The sequence below is a fragment of the Lynx canadensis genome, chromosome A3 (genome assembly GCF_007474595.2).
Source record: "Lynx canadensis isolate LIC74 chromosome A3, mLynCan4.pri.v2, whole genome shotgun sequence".
Taxonomy (NCBI): Eukaryota; Metazoa; Chordata; class Mammalia; order Carnivora; family Felidae; genus Lynx; species Lynx canadensis.
In genome coordinates, this window is record NC_044305.1 from 35,046,804 (window position 1) to 35,063,898 (window position 17,095).

Here is a 17,095-nt window from a genome sequence, read left to right on the forward strand (position 1 = left end):
AGCTGTATTCTGATTTATGAAGCAAGAAATTTTTTAAAAAGTAAGCTACCAAAAATGTAAATATAGGAATTAGTCCAGTAGTATTTTTTTTGTCCCACTGGATGCCATAGAGCAATATGTGTGTAATGTCTATGTTTACAAAAGTAGGTGACATTACTGTCCTAAGAGACCCTAGACAACCCTCACAAACTTGGGGTTCACTTACATTCTTCTTGGCAGAAAAGTCGCAATATAATGAGTGAGGGTAGATGACCCCAGAGTTTAGAGCCCTCATGCAGTCAGAGAGCAGAACTCACAGAAAATAAGCCAGAATACTGCACTGACTGACGGCCTCATTTAGGGAGGCGTCAATTTAACTTTAAATCCATTAGCTCATTGAGAGCAGAGGAGAGAAGGGGATGTCTCCAAATGCAGGAAACTGTTGCCATAGCATTTCCCTTCTCTATTTCTGCCTACTCCTCCTCCCCCAAAGCAGAAACAATTTGTGTTCTACCGTTTTCTTTCAGGAACCAGAGGCATTTTCAGCAACCAGGACTCCAAGGATGTGATGTCTACACCACCTAATAACTGTTCCTAGTAGGGATATCGAATAGGTCTGAGAGTGCTGTTAAGTTTCTCAGGACACAATCATCTCTGCGGATGCAATTGCAGAACAGGAAACAGACTCAGGGAGAATTTTAGCCCCCCCCAAATCTCATTGGCTAGCTGCACTAGCCAAGCCACAACAATCACTCCTGCAACACAACCGATCCCTTTCAGTACTCGCAGCCGTGGACAGCTCCCTCACCTCTCGGTCGGTTCCTCCGCAGTGAGCCGACTCGCGTTCAGCCTGCACGGGTCGGTGCGGCACCCGCCACCAAGTCTTCGGCAGCGCGCAGAGAACACGCGCTTCCCCCCGCCTCCCTCTCGGTGCCCCCGCCCCTCGCTCACCCCGGCTCACTCCAGCGGCGACTTTGAGGGATTCCCTCTCAGGCGGCCTCTGCAGCAGCACATCTGGCCTCATTCGCTGCACGGCGAGCATGGATCTCCGAGGAAGAGCCTTTTCCAGCGACTATAGACTTCGAGTTCTCCTGATGCTGTTCCGTGAGTAGCTTTTGGGCCACAGCGAGGGCAGGGTGCACTATTTGCAGAGAATAGAACGAGCAGAGCAAAACCAGTAGCTTAAGGTCAAAATGTGGCCCTTACGTTTTGTTATTTTCTTTCTTCTTTGCGGGCGGGGTGGAGGGCCTTCCCGCCGGAGGCAGGGAATTCCCCAGAGGGCCACACACCTGTACCGCACATCCCAGACAGAATGCTATACGAGCCTGCTCCGTGGGGTCTGAGCATTGGCAAGAAAGATTTGGTTTTAAAAGCCTAAGATGAAGGAAAAGACCAGTCGGCTTACAAAATAGTAAGGATTTAAATTTTAAATTTTTATTTTTATCATAAATTAACAGCAACGGAGTTGAAATTGTCGGCGCTAGGTTAGGGAAATGGCTTGCAGAGCGCACAGCAGCCGGCAAGGAACTTTATCACCCCAAAGCCTGCAGACCACGATCTCTCCACCCCTGTGCCTGCGACGCGTGGGCTCACTGAGCCCGGAACCGAGAGGACTTTTTTTTTTTTTTTGGTTTGTTTTTCCGCAGATACAACGGCTGGAATCATGGCAGAACAAGAAGTGGAAAATCTCTCAGGCCTTTCCACTAACCCTGAAAAAGATATATTTGTGGTGCGGGAAAATGGGACGACGTGTCTCATGGCCGAGTTCGCAGCCAAATTTATTGTCCCTTATGATGTGTGGGCCAGCAATTATGTAGATGTAAGGAACCTTTTCCCTCCGGGCTTACTCCTAGGGCTCCAGGGGCGAAGGGCATCCCCCTTCAAGGCCCCAGGAAGACCTGGGTCGCCCGCCTTCCCCCTCTGTGCCCCTGCAGGCTTCTCCCGAATGCTGCATGGGGGTTCCGGCTTGTAACGCCTTCTGCTCGCCCTGCCTGCTTTGAAAGTAATACCCCTTTCTCTGCTTCCCTAACGGCCGGGTCTGCACGCAGAGCAAGCATCTAACCGCATGTTCCGGGACCTGCGAGCGCGCGCGCAAAGGAGCGCTCAGGCGTGCCACCCCGAGTTTGAATGCACTGCCCTTTACAGCCCCCGCGGAGGCCGGGTGCGCTGAGGGGGTGCGGGGCGTATGTGTTCCCAGCTGATCACGGAACAGGCCGACATCTCCCTGACCCGAGGAGCTGAGGTGAAGGGCCGCTGTGGCCACAACGAGTCGGAGCTGCAGGTGTTCTGGGTGGATCGCGCGTATGCGCTCAAAATGCTGTTTGTAAAGGTAACCCCGAGGGGGACGCGCAGAGGAGGCTCTGCCCACCTCTGGGTGGATGTGGGCGGGGGCCGCCCCCAGGATTTCCTCACCTAAAAGCCGCGGGGACGAGTGACGCGCGCCTCCCTCTTGGCAGGAAAGTCATAATGCGTCCAAAGGACCCGAGGCGACGTGGAGGTTGAGCAAGGTCCAGTTTGTCTATGACTCCTTAGAGAAGACCCATTTTAAAGACGCAGTCAGTGGTGAGTAGAGGCCCCAAAGCTGGGGAGGAAGCCTGGGAAAGCCTGGGCACTGCAGAGAGCCCAGGCATGAAGACCAAATTCCTCAGGAAATTTATGGAAACAGACCCTGACTTTGCGCTCCCAGGCCACGTCCGCCCTGGGCTTTCTCTCCAAGGTAGAGGAATCGGGAGCACCTGCGTGTCCTCTGGACTTTAGGCCTTGTAGATGAGCAAGGAACCACGGGCCTAAGGATCAGCCGGTAGGTCACCGTAGCCTGATCCTCGATGAGACATCTCTTGAGGGCCTGTCTTCCCCCTGGCTGCTTCAGGAGGATCTCTTATGATTTGTCCTTTAAAGGAGCACGGAGAAGCTAAATTTTTCCCCCCTGCACCCTGGTTTTTCTTCTTATGCGCAGAAACTTGAAAGGGGCAGTGTGACTCCTTTTCTCGGTTAGCCTGCAGTATTTTTTTGTTCGTGGCCCTATGGCTCACACTCAGTCTTCAGTCATTGACTGCAGTCACCCCAGAGCAGATTCTGAACCGTGTCCTAATTTATTAGCTTTTCCTGCCCATCGCTCCAACTCTCCCAGAGCCTCCAAAAATATTGTGGCAAGAGCAACAGCCATTCCCCAAATAAGAATGTTCACATGTGCAAGAGCCATCAAAGACCACATTCAAATTAATTAATTAACCAACCTATTTATTTAGTAAACTGTGTAATCTCCTAATGAGGCCTTCCATCACCTGGGCACTGGTGTTGGGAAAAGATTTTTATTGAGCACATGAAAGAATGTACGGATCATGTCTCCCTTTCCACCCCTTTTTATCATTGCAGTAAAAAGAGCATTTTCTTCTCTTCATCAAAATCCATATTCAAGCACTTCTCCCAGTTAAATTAGATACCTTCCTCTCCAAAAAAGGGAAAGAGGGGGAAAAACAACAAACATGTACCTGAAAAGGAGAAAAAGGGGCAGCCCTGCAAAGAGTATATATGTATGTTAAGTCTGCCCAGGGCACCAGCAACCAGCCCGGCTTTGTTGAAGATCTTTAATTCTGTGTGGGCCAGTGTGAAATGTGGAAAACCACGTCACTGTTCTGTTTCTTTGAAATCTCCATTTTCAGGTTGCATATAGTAAACAGAGTTGGGTTTTTAGGTATCACTCTCCTTTTCCAGAAAAGAAATTTCAAATCAATGTTTAAGGAACCCCTGCTCCTGAAAGAAGGGGAGTGCCTGTCCTTTGTCACCACTTGATGCCCTCTGCAGAGCTCCAGCCCCAGCTCGGCAACACAGAGGATCAGAGAGGTTTCTGGAGCTGAGAGAGAGAGAGGCACAGGAGGTTAGGAGGTTAGGATTCTTCCAGAAGTAGGGGCCTAACCATTGCTTTGGGCCTTCCCTGCAGCCGGGAAGCACACGGCCAACTCACATCACCTCTCTGCCTTGGTCACCCCAGCTGGGAAGTCCTACCAGTGTCAAGCTCAGCAGACCATTTCACTAGCCTCCAGCGATCCACAGAAGACAGTTACCATGATTCTGTCTGCGGTACACATCCAGCCTTTTGACATCATCTCTGATTTTGTCTTCAGTGAAGGTAGGTTGGTGGGGATCAGTGTGGGAGGAGGAGACAGGATGGAGGGAAGGGAAGGCTGACTTCAGGGTGGATGGGGAAAGGGACCTGCCAGGGTTTCAGGCTGTTACTACTTGTATTTTCTTCAGGCTGACGAGACACTTCCTCTCACTATAATATTTTAGACTGTGAACTGATCAACCTTCCTCAATGGTTCTTTCTTCTCCCTTCCTCCTTCACTTCATTCTTTCCTCTCCCACTTTCCCTTCTTTGGTCCTTCCCTTCTTTTTATTTCTTTCCTCACTTCCTTTTTGTTTGCCAAGAGAGGAACCTTGATAGGGAAAGAGGTAACAAAGACCGTTTGGAAAAATATATATATAATTTTGATGCAAATTTCCCAATGAAAAATCAGCTAAAAATCTCAAACACTTACATAGAGAGCCATGGATTACAGAAGGGCCTCTGCTTCCATGGGCCTTCACTTCTCCATGTTATTTCAGGTAGTTTCAGCTGTAGTTTGTACCACTGTGAGTCTAAGTTTTTGTGTGGCTAGAATGCAATAGGGGTGTGTGTGTGTGTGTGTGTGTGTGTGTGTGCTACAGAGAGACTCATGGAGATCTGCCTCCCTCTAGCACTCACCTTTGTGAGGAGGGCTACCCTTGAGGCTTCAGAAAAGCAGGGGCCCCTGATCTTTTCCTCCTGGGGTGTGGAGAAAGGCTTCTTCTCAGTCTGTGCTAGTCTCTGAAAGGGGGTCAGGCAGGATATAGCTGAGGCAGATTCAGGACATCCACATTCTCTTGGTTCTCTGCATCCCAGCAGAAGTTGGGCACAAGGGGAGTCCACATTTCTGCAATTATCTGAGTCTAGCAACAATTTTTACCAGGCAAACGTAGGGTGAATCAATTTTTCAATTCATCTGGAGAAGGTTGTTAAAGATGGTTTGATATTCTGTTTATTCCTTGTGGCTAAGAAATGGGGAGAGATTCTCATTGCTGTATGGATGCCTTCTTTTGGAGTGGGGATCCCCAGATGAATACAACTATTAGAACATACAGGATATCAGGGAATCCCCATCTGTGTCATACACAAATCATTCGATCATTTCCCAGGGAATCCAGCTTTCATAAAATTCCCCTCCCAATTCAAACTATACTGAGTAGAATATATGCTCCCCTCCCCCAATACCATGATCATTTAAAGACCATTTGAACATTCTTAAGTTAAACTGTCTTTGACAGAAGACCCTACTTCTTTTTTCATCTTTGTATTTTTAGTGCCTAACACAGTGCTTGGTACACCATAGATGCCCAGTTAACTTTGGCTGAATTGATATCCTGAAGCTGTGGACACAATTAACAGAGACTTCCAAATGCTTGAATACCAGATGAATCAGGATTTAATATGTTTAGTAAGTCAGTGCAGTACTTACTTGAACACACTTGGGGAAGGATGGGCTAACTGCATTTTCATGGATCTTCACAAATTGAAATTAAACTCACAAGCGTCAAGACCTTAGTGTTTTAAAAATATCTGTTTGATTACATAAGTGTTTATAAAATATAACAGTCAGTGTCTTTCTTCAACTGAAAATATTAACTATAATTAAATGTGATTGGACTTATGATTACTGATGACCAGGAATTCATTATGAACATCCTGGACTGTGTAGAATCAGCCCCCAGGGTTCCTACCACAGATACGTTTGAGTTTATGCGGGTACTTTTCATAGTCTCTAATTACTCTTTGTTTTTTTACTGGTCAGCTGTTCTTAGGCACTTCTTTACTGGTTGGTGCTATCTGTGCTGTGATGGCTGCTTTTACTAGGTCCTTACTTCAACCTCACCCCAGTCGTTCTGGGTTATTTCTACACTGTTGCTGACAGTCATTGATGAGCTGAGAAATCAAATCTCATCGGTGTTTAGAATGGTATACAAAATAAGAGTAAATGAGCACTGAATCAGGACCAGAGCTGGTTTCCTGAAAATCAGTGAAGTTCATAGCATGGACGTCTTGGCCTTCTTTGTTTGAAAACCAGGTTTTATTCACTTACAGGTCCTAGAGGGGCACGGTTGCTGGGTAGACTTAGAGAGTTTGTAGGCATGTAGAACTTTCTAAATGCAGATGTATTATTAAGCACAAGCAAACTGCACTTGTCTCAGGCTTTTCTGGGTAATAATTAGGATGTCCCCTCCTATATGGTACCCTGGGGCTCAAAGCTCCTGCTCCTGGGAGGAGGCAAGCCTCATTCAGAATCACTCACTGGATCCGTTTGCCTTTGTGTGGCAGGGGTTCCTTTGTTCCTGGCTCCTCCCATTTGTGCCTCTCAGCACCTGCCCCCCACTGTGTTTTGCAAGGGATCATTTGATTTGATTTGGTAGAATCCAAAAGATTCCTTTTAAGTGCCTTTTGGGGACCTGGGGCTTGTCCCCACCCCTGCTTTCCCAGAAAAGAAGCTCAGGAGGCTCTGGATGAGTAGCCTTCACCCGCGTAGGGAAGCGGGGGAGTGGGGGAGGGGGCCATATCTGGTCTTATAACTGCACGCCTACTGCAGGGTATATATGTGGGTTTGGCACGTGTGTGCAGGACCTATAGCCACAGGGTTTCCAATGAAGAAACCATTCCCTGTGTAAGGGGGCCATACTGGCTGTCTGAAGTTTCACATCTGCCTGTTTAATAGACTCTAAAGCAAGAAAGGGTCAGTGAAATGGATTACTGGATACTCACAGCATTGAGAGCAGCTCAAATGGGGGTTGACGTCTTTATCACTTAAATCCCTTTAGTGCATTGAGCTCGGCTACTAAGCTTATCCTCAACAGAAGTCTCTTAGCCCAGCACGTCTCCAACTGCAGTGTGCACAGGAATCTGTAGCTGCATTGTGCACGACTGTGGTAATCTTGTTAACATGCAGAGTCTGGTTCAGTAGGTCTGGGGGCGGGGCCCAAGATGCTCCATTTCTAGCAAGCTCCCTGGTGATGCTGCTGGTCTGTGGAATACTCTGTGTGTGTGTGTGGTGGGGGGGGGGTGGTTGAGGAATCTTGAGCTGATCAAGGAAAAGATATGACCTTGAGAGGCAATAATACACAAGTTTTATTGGGTGGTGCTTGGACAGGGTTGCATGAGAGCGGAAGCTGCTCAGACAGAGCATGAGACTATCCAGAGAGAGGCATATGGGGACCACCAGCCAGAAGGGAGGAGGGCAAAGGACCTCCTGGCAGGGAGAGGGGTACTGGGGAGGGGGCTTACGTGTCTAGGCAATATGGCTCAGCAGCACGGTAAGGAGTCTCTGGGTCAGAGAGCTCTGAGGGACAGCAGAGGCCAAGGCCTATCTTATCAATGGGTAACAGCTGTTGGGTGAGGTTTGGTATGCAAAGCAGGCAGGCTGTAAATAGCTAAAAATGTGCTTCTTTGGGCTGGTTTTTAAATAATTAGATGTGTAAAAATTTGAGTTTGGCATGATAGGCTTTAGAGCTAATGGTCTCAGCCTGCAGTGAAGAAATAAACCACCTAGGGGCCAATACACAGAGGCTACTTTGGCTCATTTCTACAACCAATACACTTGTATGGTAACAACCACCCTGCAGTTCAAAGCACCTCATGTCTCTCAGTTGGGGTTGATTAACGTGTCCTTCCACAATTAAGTCCTTAAAGTGTGTCCCTTTGTGGGCCTCCTGGAGATTCCTGGCTGTGATGGATGAGGATTGCATCACTGACAAGCAACAGATCAGCCTGAGAATTTTAACGGCTTGAATTAAAGGCAAATTTTATGCATAATTTCAAAAGAAACATAACAGAATGCAAAGGGTATCTCTGTTCCCCTTTGTTTTAAAATTTTTAAAGTTTATTTATTTTGAGAGAGAAAGAGAGAAGGAGAAGGAGCAGGGGAGGGGAAGAGAGGGAAAGAGACAGAGTCTCTGCACTGCACTGTCAGCTCAGAGCCTGATGCAGGGCTTGAACCCACAAACCTTAGGATCATGACCTGAGCTGAAATCAAGAGTCAGACACTCAACCGACTGAGCCACTCAGGCACCCAGTCTCTGTTTCCCTTTGTTAAAGATTCAGGTTTAAAAGCATAAGAGACTCTTAAAAACTGAGAACAAACTGAGGGTTGATGGGGGGTGGGAGGGAGGGGAGGGTGGGTAATGGGTATTGAGGAGGGCACCTTTTGGGATGAGCACTGGGTGTTGTATGGAAACCAATTTGACAATAAATTTCATATATTGAAAAAAAAATTCAGGTTTAAAAGGCATTTAAAAGTGACCACATATAGGCTGGTCCCTTTTTAATTCTCAAGGGGGAAAAACAAGCAAACAAACAAACCTGTAAAGAAGGTGCTGAGATCCCAGATGACTGCAGAGAAACTGAGGCTCAGAGAAGTGAAGTTATTGGTGAAGCCTGCCCTTCTAGTGGCTGCCAGGGCTGGGGCAAGAGCCTGTCTTTGGGTGTCAGATCCTGAGCGCTTACTCAGAGCCTCAGCTGCTCCTAATAAACATGTGAGCACAGGAGGCACCTTTACACAGGTTGTTGAGTACCCTGAATTCATGAGCCTTTTATTAGTGTTCCTAACAGCATGATTGGAAGATGCCACCTCATCTGTGTTTTAACCACGTCTGTGTTATAGTGAAATGATCGTGCCTTACCATTCTCTGTACACCAGCCCTCGGTAGGGCACCCTGTGGCTGGCTGCCATGTGCACGAAGGCTTAGCTGATGCTGATCCACAGCATTGTGTAGACCTGTGACTTACATAGCACCTCCCAGCATGCATAGTTGCTCCTCAGGGTCTCCTGGGTATGCATCTAGGGGGAGATAATCCTGTTATGAGCACTGCTGAGAACTGTGTCAAGGGCAGGAATGTGGAGCCCCAGTGTAGGGCTATGTAACTAGCCAGTTGTAGAATTCAGTGTTCCTGGTACTTTCCTGGAACATAGTGTTTTAGGCTGGGTTCCCCAAGGAGCAGATCCTAGGCAAGCATGTAAGTGCAAGTAGTTTATTTAGGAAGTGGTTCTAGAAAGCACTGGGAAGGGCTTGGGGAAGTGAGATAGTAAGGCAACCAGTACCCGTGCATTAGTGAGCAGGTTTCCACTGTGGGCACCTGGGGCTGACACTGCTGGAACCCCCGAGAGTGTAGAACCCATGTCAGAGTTATCCAGCCTGAGAGGTGGGAACAATGCATTTACCCATCAACTTTTATCCACCACTGATGGCTGCTGGGGTGGGGGAAGAGCATTGACTCTCTGGGACTTCTAAGCTGCCTTGTAGGCAAAACCCATTGCAATGTGTGAGAAAGTGACTGCCAAGGACACTGTCTGGATGGCTCTGTTACACGTAGGTTCTGGGGTGTATGAAATTTCCTGCCCTGGCAGAGCTTATAGGATTGTAAGAAAGATTTATACAACTCTTTCTTGTGCATACCATGTGCCTGGTGCACAGTGGCATCAATCAACAACTGCTTTTATTATCTTATTTGAATTGCTACCGCTTACATCTTGGTAAAAGTATCTGCTTGTCTCCAGCCAAAGGTCTCCAAGGCCCATTTATGCTCTTTCTCAAAATACAAAACACATTTTGCTGCGGTTACAGGAGTCCAGAACCAGCCCAGAGAAAATGGGAAGAGGGGCAAACTCCTCCCTCCAGCTGTCCTATCAGAGAGTGGAAGAAGCCCAATCAGCCCCTTCCTTGAACAGGAATAGTCCGGGGTGTTAGCAGACCTTGAGAAAGCAGGTAGCTTGCCTTTTTGCCTACTGCCCATCTCAGTGTTTTCATTTGGGGAACAATGAAGAGTTCTTGTGGTTGGTTCGCCTCAGGGAGTAAATACACCATTGAGATGGACATAAAACCATCAAACATACAAACAATGGTGGTCATCAAACAAACAAGTGACCAAAAAACCCAAAAAACAAAACCATGGACTAAAAATGAGAACTGAAGATGGATCAGAATTTCAGCAGCATTGGATTTATGGTTGAGGGTACCTTATTCAGCAATTGGCGGCTGGCAATAGATTAACGCTCTGTTGTCCAATTTGTCTTTATTTGGTTCTTTCCAATGGCTAGACTGGTTGTTGTCTTTTCCAGCCATATGCCATCATCTTCAGGATCTGTTTTGTGCACTTGAGAACCCTGAGCCCAGCCAGGGCAGAGGCACGAGGGACCCCACGCCCTGTGGAGGTGAACAGGAAATTAGGGGCCTCTGAGCATCCAAAGCCAGATTTAGTGTGGTCTAAGCCAAAAGATGTTCTTCTCCTAGTCAGAGCCTAGAGCCTTCCTGTTTCATAATCTGTGGGTTACATAATCAATTTATGGCAAAGGATCTTAACCTTGGGGTCCGTAAGGGTTGTGGATAGAATTCTGGGAATGTGTGAATTTCAGTGGGAAAAATTTACATCTTTCTTTTCGCAAATTTCTAATTTTTGACATTCCCTTCAGTCATAAATGAAGATAACAACCCACAGTAGTAATAGTGGTGATAATTAATGAATAATTAGTGGTGACTTTCTCACCAATAGAAATCACAGATATTGTCATCCCTCATTTGCTTATGTAGATCTTGCAAAGTAACAATGATGCTTCTTGTTACTTTGCAAGCCCAGCCAGTATGTGTACTAATAAAGGGGTACATGTATTGCTTTCTCCCAACTTATTTAAACATATTTTGATAGCTGAATTTCAGTGTAATATCTTTCCTTCATAATTGTGCGTGTTTTATCTTTATGCATTTGTAAGCATGATTCTGAGAAGGGTTTTCAACTGGTTTGCACCAGTTTCATCATTACTGGTGCAAAAAAAGATGGCATCTCCTGCCTTAGTAGGTCATGGCCAGCACTGTTTTAAGTTAAAGAGAATAGACTGGAGTGGAAATTATTAGATGCATAGGGCCAGGATAAGTATTGTTTTGTGAAAACTTGGTTTTGGTTATGTTTGTCTACCTATGTTCTGAGTTGCAATGTAAAACACTATTTCCCCTCGGGGTCAGAGGCAGAGTTTGAAATCACTGGCTTGAGCCTGAACGCGGAATGTGCGACCCTCTTGTGTGAGCTCCCGGTCTCTCACTTAAAACCCTTGGGGATAGATGGGTTTCAGAGTTCAGGATTTTTGAGACTTTAGGAAGATAATTTAGTGCATAGTCCATATATTATGGAAAACCCCAGAAGAGTCCAGGCAGCCCCATGTAATCAAATATATTAATATATCTGTTTCTTGCAGTGAAACATGTGAACCTTCGTGCTAAGTAGGTTGCATGAAATCACGGGCATCCTACATTAGTTCAAGTGTTGCTGCCAAATGCATGATACAAAGTGCTCTGGATTTCCAGAGCTCTGTGGATTTTGAAAGGGTGGGTAAGAGATGGCAGACTTGGGAATGTCCCCTTATTTGACCACTTAGTGGATGTGGATGGATGAGGATGGGGATTCAGTATTTTTCATGATAATTTTTGACATCCCCTTCTTTCCCCATGATTATTTTTGACATGTCTGTAGTTTAATGCTCCCTTTATATACCCCTTTCTGTGGTGAGTTTAGTTCAGGTTTTTTCCTAAGGCACAAAAAATAATTTTTAAGAAGTAACCCACAATTATAATGCTAAGTGAAATAAGTCAGAGAAAGATAAATATCATGTGATTTCTCTCATATGTGGAATTTAAGAAATAAAACAAATGAGCAAAGAAAAAAGGAGACAAACCAAAAACAGACTCGTAACTATAGAGAACAAACTGGTGGTTACCAGAGGGGAGGTGGGTAGGGGATGGGTGAAATAGGTGACGGGGATTAAGAGTACACTTGTCATGAGGAGCACTGAGTGATGTATAGAATTTTTGAATCGCTATATTGTACACCTGAAACTAATATAACACTGTATGTTAACTACACTGGAATTAAAATTTTAAAAAAACCACGAAACTAAACCACAATGGTATTTTAACCATAACTTTTTTGGTCAGAATATATTGTGCTTTTCCCCTCTGCCTTCCTTGAAGAATGGGATATGAGATGTTATTCTCCCATAACTATACTAAAGTTATTATCTATTTAAAGATAATACTCTGGGGAGCACCTGGGGGGCTCAGTCGGTTGTCATGGCACAGGCCATGGTCTCGCAGCTCATGGGTTCGAGGCCCACATTGGGCTCTGTGCTGATAGCTCAAAGCCTGGAGCCTGCTTCGGATTCTGTGTCTCTCCCTCTCTCTCTGCCCCTCCCTTGCTGGAGCTCTGTCTCTCTCACAAAAATAAACAAGCACTTATAAAACATTTTTTAAAAAGATAATACTTTGGGCAGTATGATTCTGATACCAATTCGGATGTGTGGGTGTTTTTCCCAACCACTGAGCAATTCTCTAACAGCAGCTGGGTGTTCTGCAATTCAACTCACTGCTGACACTACCTGAAAATACCATCAAATCCCACGGGTTAAGGGCTCTCTCCTACAAGACTGCTCCCCATCTCCATTTCAGATATCAACTGCAAGTCCAGACTGTTACCTAGGCTTCCGATCAACTTACAATCAGAGGTTTCCATGATCTTCTCCTTGAATTCTAGAGAGGCTCACAGAACTCAGAGATATATTTTACTCACTAAGTTACCAGTTTATTATAAAAGGATATAACTCAGGAACAGCTATATGTAGGAGATGCATAGGGTAAGACACAGGGAAAGATGGTGGAGGTTCCAGGCTCTTTCCAAGCCCACCACTTGTCCCAAATCTCCATGTGTTCACTGACCAGAAGCTCTCTGAATCCCATCCTTTGGTGTTTTTATTGAGGCTTCATTACATAGGCACAGTTGGTTAAATAATTGGCCATTGGTGATTGAACTCAAGCTCTAGCCACTTTCCCCTCTCTGGAAATCAAGGGGGTGGGGGCTGAAAGTTCCAACTTTCTGGTCACAAGTTTAGTTCTCCTGGCAACCAGCCCCTATCCTTAGGTGACCTAGGGGCTTTCCCAAAGTTACCTCATTAGCTACAGTCAGGTGTGCTTGAAAGGGGCATGTTATGAATATCAAGGTGTAAGTTTGTGACTAGTACATAGAAAATGAGCAAAGCCCACAATCTACATTGACATTTCACAGGCAACAGCCTGTTGGGGAAAACAAATAGTTTTTGTTGTTAATAAAATCCCTACCCCCAAGAAACCCCATTTCTACTCATTTTTCTCTTCAAAGGGGCAGTGTGGTATCATGGGGGAAAAAGCAACCTTCTGGGTATGGAGCTCTGGGCCCATAGCTGTTCCTGGTGCTGCTGTAACAACCTTAAGAGTTTTCCCTGGGGGAAATGGGTATGTTGGGCTGCAGACCGACACTCAAAGTGTGGAACTCATTAGAATTTAATCAAATAGTCAAAAATAAAAGTCCCCTACTGATTCTTTTTAGTCCTTCTGATTGTAATAAAGAGAAATGCTCAATTTAGTGCTAATAATAGGTCCTTAGAAGTTCCTTAACATTTGCCAAAATGTCTTTTTAAAAAATCTTCCCTGTAAAAAAATCTCTTCTTTTTTCAATCAGGAAATGTATGTATGTATGTGTATGTTTACTTATTTATTTTAAACACTTTTGTTCAGGTTGTAATTGAAATACAATAAACTTCACACATTTAAGTATATGATATGAGAAATTCTGACTTAGGAATACACCTATGAAGTCATCACTACAATCCAGAAAAAACAACATATCCATCCCCCCTGAAAGTACCCTCATACCTCTTGGTATTAAGTATGACCCTCACTGAATTTTCAGAAATTGAACGTACCTCTGTGACCAGTACACACAGCCCCAGAGCCCGGAAGCCCTCTTCCTGCCCCCTCTTCTGATTCTGTAGCCTCTAAATGCCAGTAGGTCAGGTCTGCTACTGACCTGACCCTAACTCTACCCCTAGCTCATGTCTGCTAACTGCCCCCCTGATTGTGCTGTTGAGTTAGGCTGTTGGAATTCAAATTGGGGCTTCATTTCCCCTGGGAAAATTAGCTTCATTCTACCTTCTAGGTAATGGGTATAATAACAGTATTTCTCTCATAAGGTTGTCATGGGGATTAAATGAGAAAATCTTTGTGCTTAGAACTGAAAGTTAACTTAGGAACCATGTGTATTAAGTATACAGCCTTTATTTTATTTTTATTTTGAGAGAGAGAGAGAGACAGAGAGTGTGCACAAGTGGAGAGAGAGGCAGAGGGAATGGGAGAGAGAATCTTAAGCAGGCTCCACTTGAACTCAGAGCCTGACTTGGGGCTCGATCTCATGACAGTGAGATCGTTACCTGAGCCAAAATCAAGAGTTGTATGCTCAACCCAGGTGCCCCAAGTATACAGCTTTTCAAAAGCTATATGTTTGTCCATAATCTTCCAGACTCTAATTACTAGAATAAGCTCAGGCCTTATTCTCCTTTCTGCTGGCCTCAGGAGAGGTGAGACAAAGGACTGTGTCAACATGGAGGAGCCTGGCACACAGTTGGTGCTCAGTAAATGTTTACTGGGTCACCCTGACTTAAAAACTTAGTCTTTATGAACAGATATCTAAAGCCTGTTTTCTCTGGTTGTGGCTCATGAGCTTGGTGAAGAGGCCATCAATTACCCACAAGGAGCAAAGGAGCCTGAGCAAACATGTCCTGGTTTCTAGGAATGTAGTTCTGCTCAGATCTACAAACTATGTGACCAACACGTTGCCCCAAATTGTTTTTCTGGTTCTAGTTAAAAATTGAGGCAAAGGGCTATTAAACTGTCTTGGGGGTAAGAGAGTAAAATGGAGTCAACACCAACGTGCTGGTAACATTTTCTTTCTTGATCTAGGTGCTGGTTACATGGGATGTTCATTTGTGAAAACTCATGAAGTTCTGCACTCTCTTTTTTAAAATTGTAGTATAATTTACACATATCAAAATGCAAAAATCTAAAAAATTTAGCTTGACACATTTTTTTAATGTTTATTTATTTTTGAGAGAGAGAGAGAGACAGGGAGAGAACGAGTAGGGGAGGGGCAGAGAGAGAGGGAGACACAGACTCTGAAGCAGGCTCCAGGCTCTGAGCTGTCAATACAGAGCCCAACGTGGGGCTCAAACTCATGGACCATGAGATCATGACCTGAGCCGAAGTTGGATGCTTAACCAGTTGAGCCACCCAGGCACCCCATAGCTTCATGCATGTTTACCTGTACTTGTAACCATGTAACCCTTACCTAGATCAAAATACAGGATATTTCCATCACAGTTGGATGTTCCCTGTCCTGCTCCCCATATATAAGCACTTTTCTGATTTCAATCACCATAGACTTAGTTTTACCTGCTCTTGAACTTCATGTAAATGGAATCATATATATGTACTCTTCATGTCTTAGAGTTTTCACTGAACATAGTATTTTTGAGATTCATCCATTTTGTTATGTGTTCATTCCTTTTTATTCATCCCTTTTTATTATTACTATTCCATTGTTTGTTTTTCCATTCCACTTTGATGGACATTTGGATTGTTTCCAGTTTTAAGCTATTGTGAATAAAGTTTCTGCGAACATTTATGCTCAAGCCTTTTTGTGTCCATATGTTTTCATTATTCTTAAGTAAACACCTAGGAATGGAATGCTGTTTTAGTAGGTAGGTAGGTGTATACTTCTCTTTATTAGAAACTACTGGACAGTTTTACAAAGTGGTTGTACCATCTTCCACTAACAATATATGAGTTCTAACTGCTCCATATCATTACCAACACTTGATATTTTCAGTCTTTTTGAAAGCTCTATATTGTGTGAAATTCTCTGTGTGTACATATACTTCAATAAAAAGTTAAAAAATTAAACCAACAATAAAAATGATGGTGGCTGTGTTTAATGCTGAAACTGAAAATTGAAATCAATTGTCTGGATGTTTTATTGGCACCTGCCAGGAATCCAATGACCGACTGTTGCCCTGTTTAACTGATACATTTTATTTTTACCTTGTGCAGAAATATTAAGTGGTTCATTCTTATGGTTGGTTGGGGAAACATTATTTCTAAATAAAAGAGTCTCCCCAAATGTTCCTTGAGAAATCTTTTCACCTCCATTTCTCTTTTTATTTTGATAGGAGAGCTTATGATTTAAAATGTTTTGACAGGAGCTGATTTCTTTTCTTCTTCTTTCCCATTTCAGAACATAAGTGTCCGGTGGATGAGCGGGAGCAGTTGGAGGAAACCTTGCCCCTGATTTTGGGGCTCATCCTAGGCCTCGTCATTGTGGTAACACTGGCGATTTACCACATCCACCACAAAATGACTGCCAACCAGGTGCAGATCCCTAGGGACCAATCCCAATATAAGCACATGGGCTAGGGGCCATTAGGCAGGCAGCCCCCAAATCCCCCTATCCCGGCTGGGTCAGGTAGAGAAACAAAAGCACTTTTCCACCTTGTACATGGGATACACCAACATAGCTACAATGCAACAGGCCTGGGTGTCCAAGGCTTGCTTGGCCTGCGTCCATGCTTAAACCCAGGGATGGGCGGGGGAGATTCTTTTGGATTCATGGGGTAAGTGGCAGACATTCTCTCCACTCTGGGGAATGAGGAGGGAGGGGTCAGCCAGGCTTCATGCTCATGGTGGCTTGGCTTTGACTCTCCAAGGAGCAACACATACAACTCAGAGGAGTATCTGGCTCGAAGTTTAGGGAAAGACACTTCTTTTGGAAAGACACCCCTTTGGGTTCAGAGAAATGGGGGGTGCTTCGCTCCCTTGGCCTACCTTATACAGTTGTCAATGCACACAAAATACAGCATCATGCTCCCTACAGCAAGACCCCTGAAAGTGATCCTTGCTTCTGGCTGGCATTCTGCATGTCTAGTGATTGTCTTGGGAATGTTTCACTGCTACCTGCACCCAGTGACTTTGCAGCACAAGAACCTGTTTAATGTAACTATGCAGAGCTGTTCGGACTTCATAATGTGTCAGGTCCAAGTAAGGGGACCTGAAGAATCAATCATGTGAGTTTGTTTTTCAAAATGAATTAAAACACACTAACTGTCTAACATTTGGCTGCTTTCTTGCAACAAGAAAACAAAACTAAAAT

At 44.9% G+C, this 17,095-nt stretch overlaps 1 protein-coding gene across 1 annotated transcript; it reads left to right on the forward strand.

The window, feature by feature from the left end:
• Nucleotides 1-493: 493 nt before the first annotated feature.
• LAMP5 (lysosomal associated membrane protein family member 5) lies at nucleotides 494-17,054 on the forward strand. The gene is made up of 6 exons (XM_030310092.1): nucleotides 494-1,083; nucleotides 1,626-1,798; nucleotides 2,177-2,308; nucleotides 2,436-2,541; nucleotides 3,920-4,108; nucleotides 16,184-17,054. The coding sequence occupies exons 1-6, from the start codon at nucleotides 1,020-1,022 to the stop codon at nucleotides 16,360-16,362; spliced, it is 843 nt and encodes a 280-aa protein (XP_030165952.1). The 5' UTR covers nucleotides 494-1,019; the 3' UTR covers nucleotides 16,363-17,054.
• Nucleotides 17,055-17,095: the final 41 nt, after the last annotated feature.